General features: G+C 37.0%; 1 protein-coding gene across 4 annotated transcripts in view; it reads left to right on the forward strand.

Moving 5' to 3' along the window:
- Positions 1-20,848, forward strand: part of UBE2V2 (ubiquitin conjugating enzyme E2 V2) — a 28,483-nt gene extending 7,635 nt beyond the window's left edge. For 3 of the 4 annotated variants that reach the window (XM_051610379.1, XM_051610381.1, XM_051610380.1), the window contains 3 exons: positions 9,671-9,816; positions 13,394-13,519; positions 19,982-20,848. In XM_051610379.1, coding sequence (XP_051466339.1) covers positions 9,671-9,816; positions 13,394-13,519; positions 19,982-20,128 — 419 coding nt within the window. In that variant the 3' untranslated portion in view covers positions 20,129-20,848. The remainder of the gene's footprint in view (positions 1-9,670; positions 9,817-13,393; positions 13,520-19,981) is intronic. The other variant, XM_051610382.1, reaches the window with a different exon arrangement.
- Positions 20,849-21,354: the final 506 nt, after the last annotated feature.

Below are 21,354 nucleotides of genomic sequence, written 5' to 3' on the forward strand. Positions count from 1 at the left end.
GTTGTTTCTCTCAACTCTGCACTATATTCTGTGTGTGCATGTATCCAGGCTTAACTACTCCTTGTACTTCTGACCACTGAAATACATATGACAGGTCCTAATGCTTCTTTAGTGTTGTACCTTGTACAACTTCAGGATGTTTAGGGTATTGTTGCTACCTAAAAAATCAGGATTGTGGAGAGGGTAATTGGAAGTTGGACTGCCGAAGATGGGGAGTGGAGAGTTTTCAGTGAGTCATGAAACTTGGTAAGGAGTGATGGTGCAGAATGGGAAAAACTTGCTGGAATTTTTGAGAAATGGATGCTGGTCCAGAGGGAGGAGCAACTCTGGTAAATCAGATAGTTAATGGCAGCCACATCTCCCTCTGCTGCTCTTCTGAGCAAGGTTGAGTAAGGGGAAGGCAGGTGACAGTGGGGGGCAGGGAAGGAGTGGAGAGAGCAGTGGTCATGAGCATGGTTAGAAGTGAATAAAAACTAAACATTCCAGAGAATGTCGACCATCATTAGGCAAGTCCTGTCCACAGGGCTACCTTCAGTAAATAGTCTGAATTACAGAACAGAATGAGTAGAACTCAAAATTAGTAGGAGCAGTTAATTCCCTTCCTTTTGATTACCTAACAGGGAGGATAAACGTAAAGAAGGGAAGGACTTCCTAGGTGAAGATGCCTTGATAATGGAGCTATTTGTGCTGCTAGTATTTTATCACACTTAAAAGCATAATAAAACCTAAAGCTGCACAGACTTTTTTTTTCTGGTGAAGTTGTACATTTGGGATGCTCACTTGGCTCGAGAAGTCAAGCTTGAGGTCTTTTCGTTCTTGTTCTGAAACAAATAGCAACTGAAGCACATTAAATAAACTGATGTTGCTTTTGCAGTTCTGATATGTTGAGATCTCTTATTTCAGCATCAAGATTTGTGGCTTAAGTCAATTTAATGTGTTTGTAAATCAGGTACATGTTTATGACATCCCAACTATTATGCCTAGATCTATATAAATTAATTTCTTCCCTTCCCACCCTCAAACTGAAAAAAACCACAACCAAAACCCCAACCCCATTAATATTGTTAATATATTTTAAGGTTATTGTGATTTTCTGGTGTTTAAATACACTTTTAATTAGATGTAAGCTGGGACCTTGTTAGGCAAACTGGTATTATTGCCACTCCTTCCCAGTAAGGCTGTCCATCTTTGTATGCTATGTCCTCTGTTTTGTGAGTGCAGCTGGTAAGATGTATGTGAGAGGTGAGACAATTGGATACCACCAAATGCTTGTGAGGTGGGCTCAACCTCGAAAGTGGGAGCTGGCAGGCAGTGGGCCATACTTGTACTCACAGCTTTTCCCTTCTGTGTTAGTAGTCTGCCTGCCCCTAAATGTGCAGGTATAAAGGAATTTACGTTTTCCTTTGAAGACCTGTTGTACTGTATTTGGCAGCTGAACCCGGAGTATGAGATGGAGGAGTTTAAATTGCACTAACTGCAAATTTTAACACAGTGCAACTAGAACTACTACCGAAAAAACAGGTCAGCATGCTTCTATTTAGGTAACTGACAATGTCTTAACATTTTAACCATGCATAATCAAACTGAAAGTAAGAGAAGAAAAATCTACTTCTGTAAATCTGTTATGTCTTCAGTGAAATTACTTGGTTTCTCAGACACTACTGTTTGTGCCCTACCCTTAAAATACAAAACCCCCTACATCCCTCCAGATCTTTTCCTCTCCACCAAAATGTGCATGCTGGGTTGCTGTAAATGACCAAGGCTGCTTCTGTATTAACATGGTTTCTCATTAGCTGCCTTCTTAATACAAGTTATATATGGAATGTTTATGGCTGTAGCTAGACTCAAATATAAAGGAAATTCCTGTGAAAGTTGTTTTCATGCAGCTTGATTTTACTTCTGAACTGTGTCTGTTGAGATAGCAACAAATACGAGATTCCACTTAAGAGAAATAAATAATTATCACTAGTGTAATTGTGAAAATGAATATGGCTTTAGTTAGCTTTAACCAAAACACAGGTTTTAAGCTGAAGATTTGTAAGTTTCACACTCTGTGACTGTTTCTTGACTCCTGCTCGGAAATGTTCCTTGGCATAAAGAAAACCAAACCACCAACAGCCAAGAACTGATAAAATCTATATTTTAACTTCAGTGTGGATCCTAGAATTGCACCTCCTCCTGGAAGTCTTCCAACCTCCATGCTTTAATTTTTTTACTTTTTAAAATTTATTTTAAGTATTATAAAAGGCAAAAAGGAGTTAACAGGTTACAGAGTTCCTCCATAGTCAAATATATATAATTTTAGTCCTGCAAAGAAATGGAATAGCTTACCAGCTCTGAGTACAGGCAATTTCTTTAATTCTTACAAGGTGGCAGTTTTCTGATGTTTAGGATTGTAGCAGAACTGGCTCTAAATTATGATGAACATTGAACACGTATAAATGGCCTTTTGCTCTATAGGTGTCCATTGCTGTACATCTGTTTATTTGAGCTGTGAAAACATACCTCGTCTCTTTTCTTATAAAGTTAATCATCTCTGTTTGTTTCTTTTGGGACTAATAATTTCATTTTCTGTGAAGATGGCTTTTTACCTGATTGTGTCAGACTTCTTTTTTGTCTTGAACTTCTTTTCCTAGAAATTCTCTATGGGTAAGCTTAGTTTGGTTAGTCTTCCTGAGTCTGCAGGTCTAACCTGCTGTTGCTTACAGTTTTGTCAGTTGCAGACAGTAGTGACATGACATCGTTGTATTAATCTGACACAGTGCATACTTTAGACACTTGTGAAGAAAGAGGAGAAATTATTCAGGGTCACTGTTGTTTTTGAGGGGTTTCCCATGGTTAATTTTGGAAGCACAAGGTGCTGACTGGGTCTCTGTTATGTCATTATGTTATGGCTTTTTTTTTGTCATTTGTACTGAGTGGTTTTATTAAAGTCCTTCTGTATTCCGTTATCATTGATAGAAATGCATCTGTGTGGTTTCATGTGACAAAATCAGTGATGACTGGAGTGTTCCTGTGGAAAATATTATCTTTTAATTATTAATGTTTCGTCCATACATGCTAGAATTGCTTAGTACCTTATTCACCATGCTGTTCAATGTGTATGGGCCACATTTTACTGCTAAATACCTTAATTTCGTCATTTAAGAAAGCATAGTACTTTCCCAGTTTAAACTCAAAACAGAGTTAAACTCAAAACAGTTAATGCAGAATATCCTATTGCCAGAATTAATTGCTTTGGCACATATTTGTTGAAGAATAGTAGAAAAAATAGTGTATAGTAAATGTAGCTTTATGAACACTACTAATACAAAGAATTATGAATTTGAATCTTACTGAAGTATATGAAAGCTTCACTGGGAAGCAGTTCAGAGAAATGGGATGTACCTTTAATTCTGAGAAAACAGACATTTCAATTAGCAGAAATGTCAAGGTGTGTTAAAGACTTTTAATGAAGGTACAGTTTTCTCAGTGCAGATCCAGTGTATGGTAGCGCATGATTGTGTTGATTCACAGATTGAGTTCTGCAGCAGCAACTGGATACTTTCATAGTTACTGGAAAAAATGTTTTGCTTTTCACTGAAAATGTCTATTTGCCTTTAACAAGAATAATGTTAATGTTGGTTATTGGAAACAGGGCTTTTACTGTGTGTGTAGTAACATTGTTGATTTCAAACAAAAAATCACTGTAGAATTGCTGCATTCCACTACTAACAGCAGTGATGGAGTTCTTCTGTAGACAAAAATCCCATGTCCAACTGCATTAATAGGAAAGTTATTAAAAATACTTCTGATTTTTGCAGCCAGGTTACTTGATCGACCTCATGCAATTACAGTAAACCTGGTAATACCTCTTCATGATAGAGGCTCCTGATAGGCATGTATTCACAGAATATTTTACTAGGCAAAAGACTGTGATGTGAGCAGCGTAACTGGCAAACAAAAGTACAGATAATTTTTTTAAAATGCTTTTTTCAGAGAAGAGTGTCTCCCAAGAATTTTATTCTATATTTATTTTTTTGCAGCTGGAATAGAATATGTTAGCATTTCATATGCACTAGCACAGTTTCCTCTCTTTTTCTTTGTTGTCCATTTCAGGGCCTATTTAAGGCTTTGGTTGTTTTCTGTTATATTTGTGGGAGTATAGTGTGTTGTTTTTGTTAGTACAGTGTTTCAGTTTCTTGCTTAATTTTGTCCAGTGCAAGATGACTTCTGAATTGTTCAGGCTGAAAGGAACCTGTTATTTTCTGTGTGTTTCTCTTTGGAATTTTGTATTTCTTCTCCTCCCTGCCCCGGGAGAATTGTATTATGGCTTAGAATTTGCAAGGCTGACATCCCTCTCCCCCTTCCCTGTCATGAAAAAACACTTCTTTTTCTCCCAGCTTGAAGCTGTTATATGTGGTTTGAGAGTTTTTCTTTTTGTTAGCAAGCTATAAGTACTTTTTCAGTTTCCCTTAGCTGGAAGGCAATGGGCAAAAGGTAATTCATACATTCAAAACTGTTCATACTAAAGACTTCCCCTGACATAGTTATCTCAATCAGCAAGAACAGCATCCCAGACAGTATCCTAGCTGTGTTAATGTATAATTTTCTGATACACTTGTTCTTGGGTCCGTATTAAAATTTGTTTTTATAGCTGTGATGGGGAATGTACTGGAAGTGTGGGGTGTGCTGGCTTAACTGTGGTAAAAGGCTTCTGGTATGGATGTAGTTTTAAGGAGTGATTGAAGCCAAGAGCTAATAAAGATTTTAAGATAAATTGAATGTTGGTATGGTTATTGTAGCAGATAACTACTATAAAACTAGTTTTGGCTATAACAAAAAAACCTCACACTCTAGGCTCTGAGTTAATCTATGAAAAAATAGGGCTATGCTATGGCTCCCTTTTGTAAATGGCAGGGAGAAGAGTAAAGTGTAGATTATCTAGATTATTACACTCTTGTCTGTTACACGGAAAAAAACAATTTGATGTGCGTGGAGCCTGAACTCCCAACTGTATATGGAGGGCTGTGTCCATGTGAATTGTTTAAAATTGTGGGTTAGCGTAGCCAGTGTGCTCTGCTAAATTTGACAGAAAAGCAATTGAGTGCTCTGTCTTGATGCTAATTGAATCCCTGTGCTAATAGGTGATCTGGCATTATCAACTATGTGCCTTCACATACTATCAAGAGCAGATCCATCGAGGCTATTTCTCTTTATTGCTTCACTGGAAGTCACTGGCCCTACTAAAGGGTACTGAAGATACCTCTTTTTTTTTTCTGATTTTTTTTTTCTGATATTTTTTCAGGTTATGCAGGTTCTGGATAAAAGCATAGCTCCAACTTATTTTCTAATTTGTCTATGATTCTATGATTCTATGATGTGGGATAGTATACTTCTTGCTTCTGATAATTTCGTGGTTTAGAATGTGATGTCAGAAATAGCTCCATATCTATGGCAGTAGACCATGGTGGTGAAAGACTGGAGGCATTTCTCTGTTCAATTGCCACTGCTTATTCCAGAAGTTACTCCTGAGCTCTGGTCCTCAGCTGAATAATCAAGGATTTTTTTTTGTAATGTTCTATTACTGATGAGCTGCAAACTAGAACAAAGGGTGCTGTTTCATTGTCCCAATTCTGTAAATGAAATACTGTTTCTTACTCAGGTTCCATCAATGAGTTTTTCGAAGCTTTTTAGTAAATATTTGATGAATTTTATAGTATGGATTAGAGACAAAACTGCAAGTTGTGTGTGCGCCATTAACATAAAATTTAGATTGTGCTCTCTGGAATTACTGAAATAGTGAGAAGAAAAATAACTTTTCACTTTATACTAGGAGCAAACCTAATTTCCAAAAGACCTACACCATCACTACCCAATCTTCTAGATAGAAGTTTTTGCTGTTGCTTCACTAGAAAGGAGGTGCAAACTTTTACTTGTATTCAGTTCTTCCAGCTACATAAATCTGTATTACATGAAGGTTATAACATGACCAAAGCAAACATGTAGAGTGCAATAGTGTGTGCAGGTGCATGAGTTTGCACTTATTTCCAGGTCATATTGCTGGTAGTTTCTCAGACTGTAATTATTAAAATAAGGGGGGTTGGGTTTTTTTATCCACTGTGTTAATTTTTAAAACTTGTGAGAAATCTATCAACAATGGCTTTTTAACAAAACATTCAGTAGTGATTTGAATTGATGTTTGAAGTATTGAGGATAAAACATCAATCTCATATGTCAGAGACATAGAAACAGTTTATTGGGATTTTTTTGGGTTTGTTTTTTTTTTCTTTGCAAGCTGGGAAATAATGACATGGTAGTCCTTTGTTGCAAAAAGCTCTAATAGTCATTCATAATTAAGGTGTCCACAGCTTGTTGCTCAGCCTGTCTGGTATCAGTTCACACATCAGGGTATCTCTTTGGAAATAGGGTGGGAGAGGTTGTTTTCAAAATCTTAAATATAGAATTGCATAAATAAATGAATAGAGTATCTTTATGGAAGTGAATGAAGTACATTAAGTATTGAAGTGCTGTTATGAAATAGTGGTTTTATCTTGATTTGTACAATAATTTCTGACCCCAACCCAAATGCTGTAGCACTGTAATTTTCTGTAATGGAATGTGTTTGAATCTGTCTTCAGTCCAGTTTTAGTTGAGAACTAACATTCTTTTTCTGAAAGCTTTTTTGAGTTCTTTGTTTGGGTTTTGGTTGGTGTTTTAACTCTTTTTAACTTCAGAGCACTGTTTTGCTACCTAGTGCTTGAACTGATAGGAATGTTAGTGTGAGGAGCCTTGCTGTTCACATGGTTTTGTCTCTTTTCAGAGCAGATCTAAATAATTTACTGGAGAGGTTCTGAAGATTTCCCAAGTCCTTCACTGTTCCCCTTGGGCAGTTTAGGGAACCAGTGAGCACAGACAACTTAGTGGAAAAAATACGATGAACACAGGACAGCCAGTCATAGGGAGTTATTTTCTAGTAATTGTCATCTCCTGCAGTTTTGTGTGTTTAGAACAATTTTTATGATAGAACTGAGCCAGTCCAATGTCTTCTTGCCACAAAAAGTTCCCTCATCCCCACAGCCATGGTTTTGCAAAGGGAGGCGCTGGAATACACAGCAGTCAGCTCTGGCATTTATTTGTTGATCTTTCTTCCTGAGTCAATTAATTTGATTTACTGGTTGGATTTGATTTTTGCCCAAAGGAAAAACAGCTTTTTGCTGAATTAGTGTGCCAGTTTGGCTGAGAGGAGTCTGGTTAGTGCAAGAGCAACAGAGTTTTGGGAGAAGGCATAGAATGTCCTCCCCATGGCAGTGTGCAGGCTCGATCATCTCAGCTGCACTGAAAGGTGATAGCAAGAGATCAGAAATAAACTGAAAGCCTGTTTGCTGCCATATTTTATGTGCTTTCAGAAGAGGTAAACTGTAAATCCAAAGTTCTGCAGTAAGAGCAAGAATTCTGAGAAGTGGGTGTTTTAAGCCACTGAAGAAGTCAAAGATAATGATTGCATGCTAAAGTATCTGGGATTTGGGGATGGGAGTTACTTGTGGGTTTTTTTATCTTTTGGTTTGAGGTTCCATGAACCAATCAACAGCTATTCAGTCATGTGAATCAAACCAAGAAGTTTAGTGGAAGTTTATCGTGGTTCTTTATATTTTTAATATATATATATTTTAATGTTAGCATTAAACTTCAACTGTCAGACTCCATTCTAGAGCATGTATGAATCTGGAGCAAAAGTAAAAACCTTGTGCTCTACAATGTGATAGAAGCATGAATGTCAGTTCTGATGCCTTGTCTGAATTAGATGTGTAATGGTGCAGATCTAATGTCAATAACAAGTTGGGATGGGACCAGAAGAATGGGCAAATGAATTTCAGTGAAGTTTTTTAAAAGCATTTATGCTAAAATATTGATAAATTATCTGTTCCTTGGCATACTGTGCTAGTGCTTTCAGGTAATTGTATGTGAACTCTTATCTATGAAAAACATAAGCTTCTGGAGTAGTTCAACTCCATTAAAACATATTTTTATGTCAGGTTATCTGAGTTTTTTGCTGTCATGGCTGCAGTTTGATGCTGGTACTTGTCAGATCTCTCTGAGCTATGCTGGTTTGTTAAGCTATCAGGAGACTAACCAAAGTTTATAATTTTCTGCTCAGTTAGCAAGCTGAAGTAGCTCCTTATGAGCTCAGATGAGTGGTGTAACCAAAGCAAGAAGTAAAGTGAGGTCATACACGAGGTAATTAATTTCCTTGCACTGTCCTGATACTATACTCTTAGTGCTTTTTCCTGGGAATCTGGAGAACTTGAAGACAATTTCTGCAGTTTTTAGAAGCCTCTCTGTATTCTTTGTTTAATAAATAAATTGTTTTACACACAGTTTAGGTATGCACGATGCCTTATTTGAGTGGTTGCAGAAGAGTATGTTTGTCTATACTAGTCCGTATGCATATATATTGATGAAATAATCATACTGTATACCAGTTTTTGTCACTTTTTGAATAGAGACCACTTGGAATAGAAACTAGGGTAATGTAAAACCTGAAATCCTAGTGAATAAATGTCTTACAAGAAAAACAGTTCTCTTTAACCCCAGTCTTTTTCAAACATGTAGTATGTATTCCTTGGTAACAAATTTCTAAGTACCCAATCTTAGAGTGTTAATTTCATAGCATACCTGGATTCTTCTAGTACAAGAAAGGATCTCTAGTAAAAACTATGGAAAACAATATAGCTGTAAGTAGCTATAAAAAAAATTACATACATAGTTATAAGCAGCTCTAAGAAAATTGAAGTTTTATTGTATTGTAATATTGTTACTGTATCACTGTGCATATTTTGTTTGACAATAAAATCATACTATGCATGCAGAAGTGTTCATTAGCTTTATTCCCTACATCAGTGCTGAAATACCATCTTAGCTTCTGTTATGTATAGCAATTAAACATCTACTCGTTTAACACGTATCAATATCTGTTTTCATGTGTAATAATAAAAATCCAGTAATTATCATTCAGTACGTGAATATTACTTGACTTTCTTTAGAGACAGTACATCTTCATAATCTGTTATGAATATGTCATTATATCTCTTCAGAAACTTAATCAGTGTTTCTGCACTTCTTATTTTATTTACTCAGTTAAGTGGGATGAATAGCCACTAGATTAAAAAATACTTGTTTTTTTACATTTGTTTTCAGATATTATAGCGTTTTTTAAAATAAAATGCAAACAAATGAAAATGTTTCCATCTTTCTCTTACAGTTTAAATTTTATTAAGGTGATTTGTGTTAAATGTTGCGCTCTTGACTTGTTGTTTGAGGGAATTTGCCAATCAATTTTATGTGGATTCTTGTTGAGTAAAGTTAACAGTGAATTGATTTTGAAATGTAGTGGGTCCGAACAGGACTGTTCTTGAGAAAAAGAACCCAAATTAAACCATCTCAAACTAAAGATAGCTCTTGTATTTTCTCTTTTATAGTTTACATTGCTATAACTTGGTAGTAACTAGCTTCCAATGAAGTGGTTAGTTGCTTCAAGGCAATTTGAGTGCCAAGTAAATTAATACATGAAATACATGGTTATCTTTGAAAGTATATTCAGCAGTTGCTAGCGCATAACATCAAAACAATTATTTTTTTTTGTTTTCCCTTAATATGAGCAGCATTAATTGTATTCTTCCCTTTTCTCTAGTTAAAGTACCTCGTAATTTTCGCTTGTTGGAAGAACTTGAAGAAGGGCAGAAAGGAGTAGGTGATGGTACAGTAAGCTGGGGTCTAGAAGATGATGAAGATATGACACTCACCAGATGGACAGGAATGATTATTGGGCCACCGAGGGTAAGTGTGATGAATTAAAACATTTTTCTTAAGTTTGTAGCCAATACAAAATGCCAAAAAATTACTTTTCTACAGTGTAAAAGTATTAGTTAAAATTGAATGTATGAAGCTGCAGAAACGCTATATATTCATGTTAGAATTCATCACTGCCTGGCATGTTAGTGTTTTCAGTCTAGCCTCCCCTTGTACGTGTTTCTGCAGCTGTCTGTCTAAGCCAGTTGTGATTTGAGACTTATTACTGAGTTAGGAATACAGTCCGTATTTCCATCATTGCTGCACATAAGTGTACTATGATAGTACAGTAAACAGGATAACTGTCTTTACATGGTTTATCATATGTGCCTAGTAATTTCAATTCAGTAGCAACTTGCAACTTTCACAGCTTTTATCAAAGTCTTTCAGTACAGCAGTTATGCAATTCAGTTGACTCATGCCTAAAGACTGAATAGGTTTTCATTACTTACCATAGAATCATAGAATGCCAGGTTGGAAGGGACCTCAAGGATCATCTGGTCCAACCTTTCAGGGTAATACTATAATTATGTGAGGTGGCTCAGACTTGAAACTGTCCAATGTGGGGAATCTACCACTTCCTTTGGGAGACTATTCCAATGTTTGACTGTCCTCATGGTGAAAAATTTACTTCTTGTGTCCAGTTGGAATCTCCCCAGGAGCAACTTGTGCCCTTTACCCCTTGTCTTTCCCATGTGACTCCTTGTAAATAAGGAGTCTCCATCTTTTTGGTAACCACCCTTTAAGTACTGAAACATTGTAATAAGGTCTCCCTGAAGCCTTCTCAAGGCTGAACAAACCCAGTGTTTTCAGCCTCTCCTCATATGGCAGGTCCCCCAGTCCTCTGCTCATCCTTGTGACCCTTCTCTGGACTCTCTCCAGCCTGTCTGCACCCATTTTGTAGAGCAAGGACCAAAACTGAATGGAATACTCCAGGTGTGGTCTGACAGGCGCTGAGCAGAGCGAGATGAGGACTCCTTTATCTCTGCTGGTGATGCCCTTGTTGATGCAGTCCAGCATCCTGTTGGCTTTCTTTGCTGCTGCACGATTTGCCCCTGGTAAATCCATGTTGGCTTTTCCCAATCATGTGCTTCAATTGACTTGGGACTTTACCCAGGAGGATTTGCTCCATGACTTTCCAGTGACTGAAGTGGAGCTAATAAGATACATAAACAAAGTTCAAATCCTTCTGGCCTTTCAAGTTCTGTAGAATGTAATCTAGATTGATAAAACCTGCCAGAGAAGTAATTGCTTCTAGTGTCTGAGTATCAGCCTCATCATGTGTGAGTGGACACATCGTTACTTGGTGTGTAACTTGTGTGCACACGTTCTCCTGAGTTATGGTGTGATAGAAAAGAACTTTAAATGAGTATACTTCATGTAGCTCTAAGTTAGCATATGTCTTTTGCTGCTAATATGAGATTACTATCTTGTGTGTCCTTCAGTACCGTAGAGCTTATTAGAAGATTTATCCAAGACAAGAACTGAGATAAGAAATTGGCCTCAATGAAGATAATGTCTTCCAGAGTTAGATTGACTGTACTTCAAGCTCCTTTTGGAAGTCAGAATAATTATAACTTGTAGCAGACTGTTCTGACTATGCTTAATTGTACTGAGCTCCTAAGATTTGGATGCATTTGTAAGAGAACCAGTTTAAAATACAAACGTAATGATGTTACTAGCTTCTGTGGGATCAGAGTCTTTGAATACTTATTGAAGAAAGTTTGTGGGTGTGTGGGTTTTGAAAAGAACTTGAAAATTGGGGCTTACTATAAAATAGTGTCTTTCTGACTCTCCAAGCACTCTCCAGAACTGGCTGAGTGGTTTCTGGTTCAACCTGAGGTAGACCCCTTTGAAGGAAGTGATTATTATGTAGGAGCCCATATGTTTAAAATAAATTAATCAAATAACAAACTAACCTGGAATGCACTTTTTATTCTGGTCAATTTATATTGCTGTAATTTTATTTTCTTTTATGAAGAGTGCATGCAGGTAATATTTTAGACCTGCATGACCCTTCTCATCTTTTTTTTTTTTTTTCTTGGTTCATTTGAAGGATGAACCAATGTGGATGGGGTGGGGCAAGATTTGTTTTGGAGACATTTTTCTGACCCCGAAAAAATGGTTTTTTTTGCATTTTGGGGAGCTACCTAGGGATGCTTGGCTTGCAGTAAAACAGTGACTTGAAAAACCAAGGAAAATTGAGAAGCCACCTGGATAGGAATGAGAGAATGAGAATGAGTGCCATTCTTATGATTTTTCAGAGTTGTGAGCAGTGTATCTACATTTTGGCCTATTTCCACTGTAACTGACATCATCCCTCTCTGGGGAAGTAAATTGTTTTATTTGTTACTGTGTTTGCTTGCTGTGGTAGCAGCTCTGTTACCTGTAACAGGATGAGATTATAGGTCCTTTGGCTTTAATGGGAAAGAATAAGAGAAAACCTTTTTTCTGACATAGGGAGTCCTGCTTCATCTTGGCTTTTTCTGACCCACTTGCTGCTGAGTCTCTGTGGCTTCTTGAAATTACAGGACACAGGGTGCTTCAGTAGTTCAGTTTCCACTCTGCCTTTTAGTTGACCAGAGGGGGCTGTCATTTGATAACTTGACTGCATGGCTGATACTTCTTCTTGGAGAGAGTGACAGCTGGCTGATCCAGAACAGCTTAAAGATGGTGCCTGTGGGAAGTTGAGAGGCATGTTACTGCTCTGGGTTCATGTTAGATGTGTTTGTTGTGCCAATGGCAAGACAGGTGTAGAAACTGGACTTATCTTCCTTTTAGAGCACAGAAGCATGTGCATCAGTGACCAGCAGAGGCACTGACACTTTTTGTTATGCATGGCTGACTTGACAAGATTTTTAAAAAAGATAAAACCATATTTTCTTCTAACTGGACATTCTCAGAATACATTTGCACTTGGAATGACCTGTTCCATGGTCACTTTGGAGTGATGTCTTCTGTAAACTGGCTGTCACTTCACTGTCCAAAGTTTATAAATCCTCCAGTAAGCCAAGCAATCTGCAGCTATGGAAGCCTTGCATGTTCCTGGAGTGTTAATTACTTCTAGAATATGTTTTTTGCAAATACTGTTTTCATCACCTTCTTGGTTATGTCTTAACTGTCGGGTTATTGGCATCTTTGTCTTTCCCCATTTCACATTTTTTTTCAATGTTAGATTTTTTTTTTTTACAGGGGAAAACGATAATTTCCCTAAAGATTATTTATTTTCTCTCAGCCTTGTACTGTACCAAAGTTGTTTTGAGAATGCAGATGGGTAGGAGGGATAAGAGCAAATGTGATTTTATAAAACTGTATTCTGTTAAAACTTTTGTATGGTACAGTCAGTAAGTAGAGCAACTTATATGTATTATTCAAGGAATTGATATAACTAAAACGTGGAATATCAGTCAGTAATTCAAGACCACCTACTGGTACATAATATTAACAGATTAAAAATTATTTCATATTTCTTCCTCTTTACTCCTCTTGCCTTTGCGTTGTTGTTGTTTTTAAATTAATATTCAGTTTTCATTAAGATGCATTAGTCTGTCTTTTTCCTTTCTAGACAAACTATGAAAACAGAATATACAGTCTGAAAGTAGAGTGTGGACCTAAATATCCAGAAGCACCTCCTACAGTTAGATTTGTAACTAAAATTAATATGAATGGAATAAATAATTCCAATGGAATGGTAAGTTGAAATGGTAAGATCAACCATGTTGTTAATCTGTACTATAAATTACTTACATGAAAAAAAAAAAAGGTGAGGAATATGCATGTTGGATATAGGTTTCATATTTAAATTTTACAATATAAGTATTTGGTTTAAATAAAATTTTGGTTGCCTACTACTTCAAATCTTTTAAGTACTTGCAATATGTTAGTGGTTCTTAGTGGCTTATCCATGAGATGAGCATTATTTATAGTATTGAAACAGTTTTTTCTTTTAAGTGAAGATGAAGATTTTAGTTTTGAAAAGAAAAAGAAAGGTGTCTGAGCCATGTGTAGGTATTTCCCTTGTAATACTCTTATAAAAGGGAATTAGGTTCACATTGTAACAGGAGTACTGCAGACTTTATCTGATGCTTCCATTAATTAGAAATGGAGGTTATTCCTAATGAGTCTCACTCTGGAGTAGTAGCTCTCCTATAACCAACCGATGTATTTAACCACTTATTTTGTTTATAATGGGTTTGTTCAAATCCAAGGTGATTCTGAGCTTCAGTCTTAAGGTCATTTGATATAGACAGTAATCACTTTCATTTTAGAGATCAATTTGCAGTAAGTTACTTTCACTGATCCAACAGTGGCAGTGAGATGCGTTCACGTATGTGAGCTGTGACAGCAGCTCAAGCAAGTTTATTACTCCTTTATTCGCTAGGGACTTTAGTCCTGTGAATAACTGAGGTACCTCATTGCTTAGTGGAAAGACTTGGGAGCGCTTTTGCATTTACAGTGGTATGTGAGTAGATCAGAAAATAGAGTAATACATCACAATTGTCTGTGGGTATGTTTGTCTAGTGAATGCAAAGTAATTGGTTAAGGTAATACTTAGAGATGAGTCAGAGAGCATTTTTAGATTTTAAACAATTTGCAAAATGTAAAAGAAAGATGGACTTGCATTTGTGTAATTAACAGTACTGAAATGTAAAGCTTAAGTATCTTGATGTCTGTAGAGGAGAGGATTCTTAGGGGTTCACTTGAGCTGATTACATGCTAGGATAGTGTACTGGTTGTTCATCCAAAGCCAGTGCACTAACACTTCAGAAATAAGTGAAAACTAATTTGAAAGTACTTCTTGTATAGCAAACAACTTTACCTATGATCTTATTAAAATTGCTATCTATAAACCAGCTGTTGCCCTTAATCGCAGTGGTGGTTTGTGGCCCAAGTGTGTGTATGTTAAGAGGTTGTGATGCAGCAGAGCTTTTGATATATTTATAGTATTTTAACCTCTGTCCCTGGTAACATACATTATTCTGAATCAGTAAAGAAGCATGCCCTTGCTGCTTCCTCTGTGCATGTCTGACAATATAGGTGTTGGTTTCCAGAAGCAGAATCTTAGATGTGCAGAGCTTGAATGCTTGTGTTTAACCAAGTCAGTTGGCTTGAGCTTTTATTTGGAGAAGTCTACACTTCCTCAGCTTGCTGAGGAATGGGGTGAAAACTGTGACAGGAAGTCCTTCTGGTGGTTTTAAAAGCACTGTTAAAATCCAGTCGTTGCTACAGGAAAGCTTGATTTTAATAAGTTTATAACTTATACAAAACCTTAATTCAGTTTTTCCCCAACAGTTCTGTAAACTAGTTTATCTCATGAAGGATTTGCTAGGCCTGTGAATAACTTTTTTTTAAAATTGTTTTTAATAGGACTAGATATTATTTTTAATGCACACACTACAGTTGTGCCAAATGTGTCAGATAAACCAGGGGCACCTTCAGCATCCCCAGAACAGCTCACATTGCTGCTTCCTATTTTAGTTCCTTTGTGTTTCTTCCAAGCTGTTCTGTCACTTTCTGATTGTCTTTCATACAAGAGATCATAAGTAGTTTGCTGCATTCTTTGAGTGAATGACAGTGTTTCATTTTCAGACAAGCTCTACTGTCCGTGCTCCTACACTCCGTTTTTTGATACGTGGCCAGCTTTTGATCTCATTGCTTAAAGTTGAAAAAGTTGGTGACTTGCGGAAAAGACACGAGATGAACAGCAATTGATGTTGTATGTCATATCAGTATTATCATACTTCTCAAAATATTCGTAACATTGTTAAGGAACACTTTGCAGGAGGTGTGTGCCAGTTAACACCTGAGGAAAAACGGAGACCCCGGTGTGAGTTTAGAGGGTGATAATTTCTGTTGAGTTGGAGTGTGGAGGGGGGAGCTGGAGGTGAATATGTGCTAGAGTTAATGGTAATCTAAGGAAGCTGGTTTAAAACTGCCTTCCTGGCAGTGGTTCTTGACCTTGACTTACAAGTCCTTTTATGCTTTGCATTAAAAGTGCACGTGTGTAATGAATTTATCTCCATTGATAGTTACAAGGTTTTTGACTTTTGTGTGATTGTTCTGAGAGAAGTTTTGCTTGTAAGTAACTTTTATATCAGCCACATAACTTCAGGGATCCCAGAGATCGCTGTTCCTTAAATATAGTGCAGGAAAGGAGGAGGCTACTTCAGGAGTATTTTAATGGCAAAAGACTAAACTTAAGTGCTCTGAGGCACCATCTTAAATTGCCTCCTTTTTCTTATCTGCGAGTTATTTTTTGTGTGTTTTCTTTTTCAATTTGCCTATGGAGCTACCGAGTTTGGAGACGTATTTAGGGTACAAAGTTCAGAAAAGCTAGTCCAAGTATTTATATAGGGTTGGACAAAAAGCCTTTATGTGCTAATTGCATCACTGTTGTAAAATTGTTGTTAAATTATCATTCTTTGTACTGCAAGGTCTTGTGTCTTGGAGTCTTGAATATCCTGTATTGATAACACACAGGTTGCATTCTGACATGCTATTTATTTTCCCATGGTCTTTTGAGGATGTCTGATTTTTGCATTCATGAGAGTGCTCTTCAGCAGTCTGTCTTGCAGATTTTGTGATCACTTCTGTTTGTTTAATATTTACAGCTGGAAATATTTGTTTCCTTTAAACTGACTTGGGACTGTCAGCTATAAATCTGTATGCTGTCCTGCAGCTATTCCTTTGAGTATGTTTATTGTAGACTAAGCAGTTTGCCGCTTCTTAAGATGTTGGAAACATTGTAAACACTGAATACTTTGCAACATTGTATAAAATTATTTGCTTTCATGTAAATTGTGTAGAAAAAATTATGCACTATGCATATTGCTTCTGATGATGTTGTTTCAAGATTTACAGAGGTGTGCCCCCAGAATAGAATAGCCTTCAGGTTACTGTTTTCAGCTCTGTTGGCTTTTATGTGACCTTGACACTTTTCCCTCTGTGTCCTGGGATGTGTACTTGAATATTACCTAATGCTTCTGTGTGATTTGGACATAGCTTGTGTAATTTTTCCAAATATCTTATCATTGTTCTTAATAAAGTGAATTTATTGTGCACTAACTTGGAAATAAATTCTGCAACACAGAGAACAGAACCCAAGCCAAAATCATTCCTGCTGCAAGATGTCATAAGAGTTGGTGATATGCAGAATAGAGACTTTAGATAAACAGCAAGGAAAATGTCACATTCAGCAGTCTTTACAGAGAAAACATTTGTTACATTGTTAGAGTGTAGGGGCTGTCAATTTGTTGCTATAAATTCCCAGCTAAGAAAGAAAAGCTGGAGGACTTTACTTGGAAATAGTCAGGTCTCACATTCCAGTACAGCCAGTGTATGTAGCATTGCATTGTTTGAACAGGGCTGGTGACTGACTGCTGTGTGCTGTACTTGAGGTAGATCCCCAGACTTGAGAGAGCTTGCAAAGACACAGGTGAGGATCTGAGGAAAAGTCAGTATGGAAGTGAAATTGCCAGGCTGAAGACATTCATTTGGGGAGTCCCAGAGCAACTGCCTTTCCAGCCATTTTTTTTTTTTTTAAACCCAGTTTTTATATAAACAGATAATTATATTAGTTTTCTTTCTCAGACCTACTAAAATCTAAACCAACCTTTTCCTTCTTACCCATGTCAGTTCACCAGCGGTCTTCTAAAACAGTTTGTTGTGACATGGGTGTCAACCCTCAGCTGCATGTCTTCCCAGTTTGGGAATCTCGCACCCATTACCTGGCTCTTAATAGTTGTTTACTGTAGTATCTTTACCCCTTTTTTTTTCTTTTTGGCAGCTCGGTGACACATAATGTGATCTATCATCATCTACTTCAGTATAAAGCATTGTGATTCATGCTAACATGGACATTTTTAAAACTACTGGTCTGCCAAAGGACTGACATAGACCAGAGTACTCAGAGAGTACCCTGACATTGTGATTAATTCTGCTAAATTGAAGAGGAGGTCAGATTAGGCTGCAGAGTATTAACAAAAGTTAGTGACTGTGTGCATGTGCAAGGTGGGAGATAAGCTCTTAAATATCTGCAGCTATATGCTAGTTGAACATAAGATCCAAGTCCTTGTTTCTTCTATTACTGTGATACTTAACCACCATGAAGTTTTTCTTCTTTCTATTGGAGCCCATAAAGAAGTGTAGTCTTATGCATGACATTTTCTGTATGGAGAGCAGTTTTGAGTAGTGTGATATTTACTGTTCTAGCTTTTAAAATTAATTTGTGTTGTTCCTAGTTTGCTGGGTCCAGTTTATTGGATATAAGCTCTGCAGTGTTCTTCTTTTAATCTTAGCTAGAAGGATTGGAGAGGAAGAGATCTGTTAGAGTTTGTACCTCAGAACAGAGATTAAGACTAAATGATGCTTTAGTTAAGCTGCTACTTGATAAGACAGTGATGCCTTACCAGAATTTCCCTTTTACTCATTGGTGTTTTATCTTATAGTCTGCCTTTTAAGAAAAGAGAACCTGTTTTCCAGTTTCAAAGATTATCCTGCTCTGATATTGCCTCTTCTATTTACCATGTTAAACTAAATACCCCTTTAAATAAGAAGTAATAGCAGTCCAGGAACTGCAATGGTGGTCTGATGAGTGTTACATGCAAACCTTCCTGTACTAGTCCATAACTCATGTGTATTCTAAATTGACATGATCTTGCTGCACAATAGAGCTTTCCTTTTGGTGTGCTTTTTTCTTCCTGATTCATAATGTTTGCAGTAATTATTAAGTAATCTGACTGCCTGCTATAATGTGGTTTGATGATACACTGTCTCTGGCAGCTCTGCTGACTTAAGAGGTTCCTGATTCTGAGCAGAACGTTGTTGATGTGAAGTGTAGTGCTTATAGTGCTGACCTGTGAATTGGTCACTTCTTTCTGAAATGCTTTTTTAAACCAGATGGGTTCTGTTGGTTCAGGTCAGAAGGTAGCTTCACATTCATCTCATGGTTCACCTGAGCTGTTAGGATGTAGCACCATTAAAGGAACAAGTGCTTAGTGAGAGGGAGTAGAAGTTTCTTGTGCTAACGTTGCTGCCCAGACCAGCATGTTGTTAAACCTTGGCTTCTGTTTCCTCCTCCAAAAAGGTTTAGTCTCATCTGAGAATAGGCAGCCTCACATCAAACGATCTAGAAATAAAATGTCAGTGTTAACATTCTTAATTCTGATTCCAGTGTTGTTTTTTCTTTCAGTTTGCCCTAATTAAGATGCGATAAGAAACTTCTTGATGTTTTATGCTGCCTAAATTGTAAAGCAGTGGTTTCCAGCACTTGTATATCTATGTGAGCTACCTATGGTGCTCTGCCAGTGGAATTCAGTAGTGTGCAATAGCCCTATTCCTGTGGATGGGCCTGCTTTGCAGTTGCATAGCTCTACGCCCCCCTGTCATCTTAAGTTCCTCCTCACTGGGGGCTGGGTGGCCAGGACTTCCCTGCTGCCAAAACAATTCCCAAGCTGACTTTCAAGTGCTGACTTTCCCATGGAAACCTCCCTGTTATAATATAATTGTGTAAATTGTCCCACAGGTTTTATAAACGCATAGGAGAAGTCCCATGTCCTTTCCTTTCAGTTCATATTCAAATTGGTAAGTGATGTACAGTAATCTTCACAGCTCCATAAGGTGGCTTACTGTAAGAAGGATTGCAAAGACCTAAGAAATGTCCAAACATTATGGATTGGTTACTTCAATATTTAAGCCATTTTTTAGTATACGTAGTGACTCTTGATGTATCAGAAGCATCATGTAATAGCGATGTGAAATAAATCACTAGTGATACCTGTGGCAAGAGAAAAAACAAGGGAAGGGTATTCTGTAGACTCTTGTGTGGCAATTTTTTAAAGAACTGAGGAAATCCCATGTGTATATATTGACATAATGAAGGTGATTACTTTTTTGGGGGGTAATCTGAAATTTTTCTTCTCACTAATACTAGTATCAGCACAGATGGAAGGGTCCACCTGCATGGATTTTATTGCAGAATCTGTATCTGTGTGTAAGTATATGATTGTTTTTCTTAAATTACTTCATGCACACAGGGACTTCACGCCCCAGAGAAAGTGTCAGGGAATGCTCAGGCTCTGTCTTAGAACAATTATGCCAATATGTAGAGATTTTGTATTACATCATAACTTACAACTTCCTCTTCTTTTTCCAGGTGGATGCACGGAGCATACCAGTGTTAGCAAAATGGCAAAATTCTTATAGCATTAAAGTTGTACTTCAAGAGCTAAGACGTCTAATGATGTCCAAAGAAAATATGAAGCTTCCACAACCTCCAGAGGGACAAACTTACAACAATTAATTTTAGCTGATTCTCAAACTTCTGTCTTAAAACAACAACCTTCTACTCATGTTAATGTCTTGATTAAATCTCACAATGCAAACACCCACACATTAAAGAATTTCAGCTGGTATACATGACCTGGACATTTGTAAGAATATATATATTAGATGTATGCCCAATATGTTTTCAGGCACTATGGGAGAAAAGGCAGCACAATTTTTTTTTTCTCTTATCGAGGCACTGTCATTTAAGCATAAGCCTGAAATAGCCTAAAATTGGAATTCAGGTCTTACAAGATGAAAGCATGACAGGAAGTGTCAGATTGCTGTGGAATAATATATGTTTCTGAAAATAATCTCTTGAGAAGGCAAAATATCAATGGCATGCTTTATCCATCTTGCTTAGTAAAAGAGCTGCAGTTAAATTTGTTTTAAAGTAGCAGGTACAGTGAATACCGTTGCTCATCTTGTTTAATTTTGCAAGGGTGTGGGTGCCGACTACTAGTAGTGTCACAAAGTATGTTCAGGATTGTTTTGATACCTGTATTTATAAAATGGGGGGATTAATTTCTGTTAAGCAGCTCCTGTGTGTTACATGTATTGGACATGGCAAATATTTGTTTACAGTCTTTGTTCTAATAAACCATGCATTTAAGTTCTAGTGAAACAAAGGAAATGTATGGATATGTGATTGAGATTAAAGTTAGTCTTAAAATGTAAATAAAATGTGGAAAGTGTCTGAGGCTGTGCCATTTCTATAATAGTGATGTAATATAGGTACAGTAACTTGCAGAAGTAGTGGAAAGCCAAACATAATATTGCTGCTGGTTTTACATGCACCTTTTATTCTAACCATTTTTATATGCTTAGTTTACTTGAGAGGTTAAGGTATTTTATTTGTTGTGAGGAGTAAGTTCTGTCATCTGCAGTACCACTTCTTCAGGCAAGTTTGCACTGTGTGTGTGTATATATATATATATATATTTTTTTTTTTTTAAATGAAGCAACCCCCCAAACTAACTCCAAAATAAAAACAAACGCCTTGCTTACCCTTCTCTCCTTCACCTCCCCTCCAGATTCTTTTGAGAAATGAGTGTTACTTTCACTTTGCTTAGTTGACCTCTGAGCAGTTTTTGGACAATACTGCTGAAATCCGTCCTACTTCTGAAGTCCTTTGTTTTGCCTTTGCAGCTGCTGTCTTGATTCTTGCTTTCTTGCAGCATTTCCTCTTTTTATGTTTCTTGC

This window comes from Apus apus, chromosome 2 (genome assembly GCF_020740795.1).
Source record: "Apus apus isolate bApuApu2 chromosome 2, bApuApu2.pri.cur, whole genome shotgun sequence".
NCBI classification, from domain to species: domain Eukaryota; kingdom Metazoa; phylum Chordata; class Aves; order Apodiformes; family Apodidae; genus Apus; species Apus apus.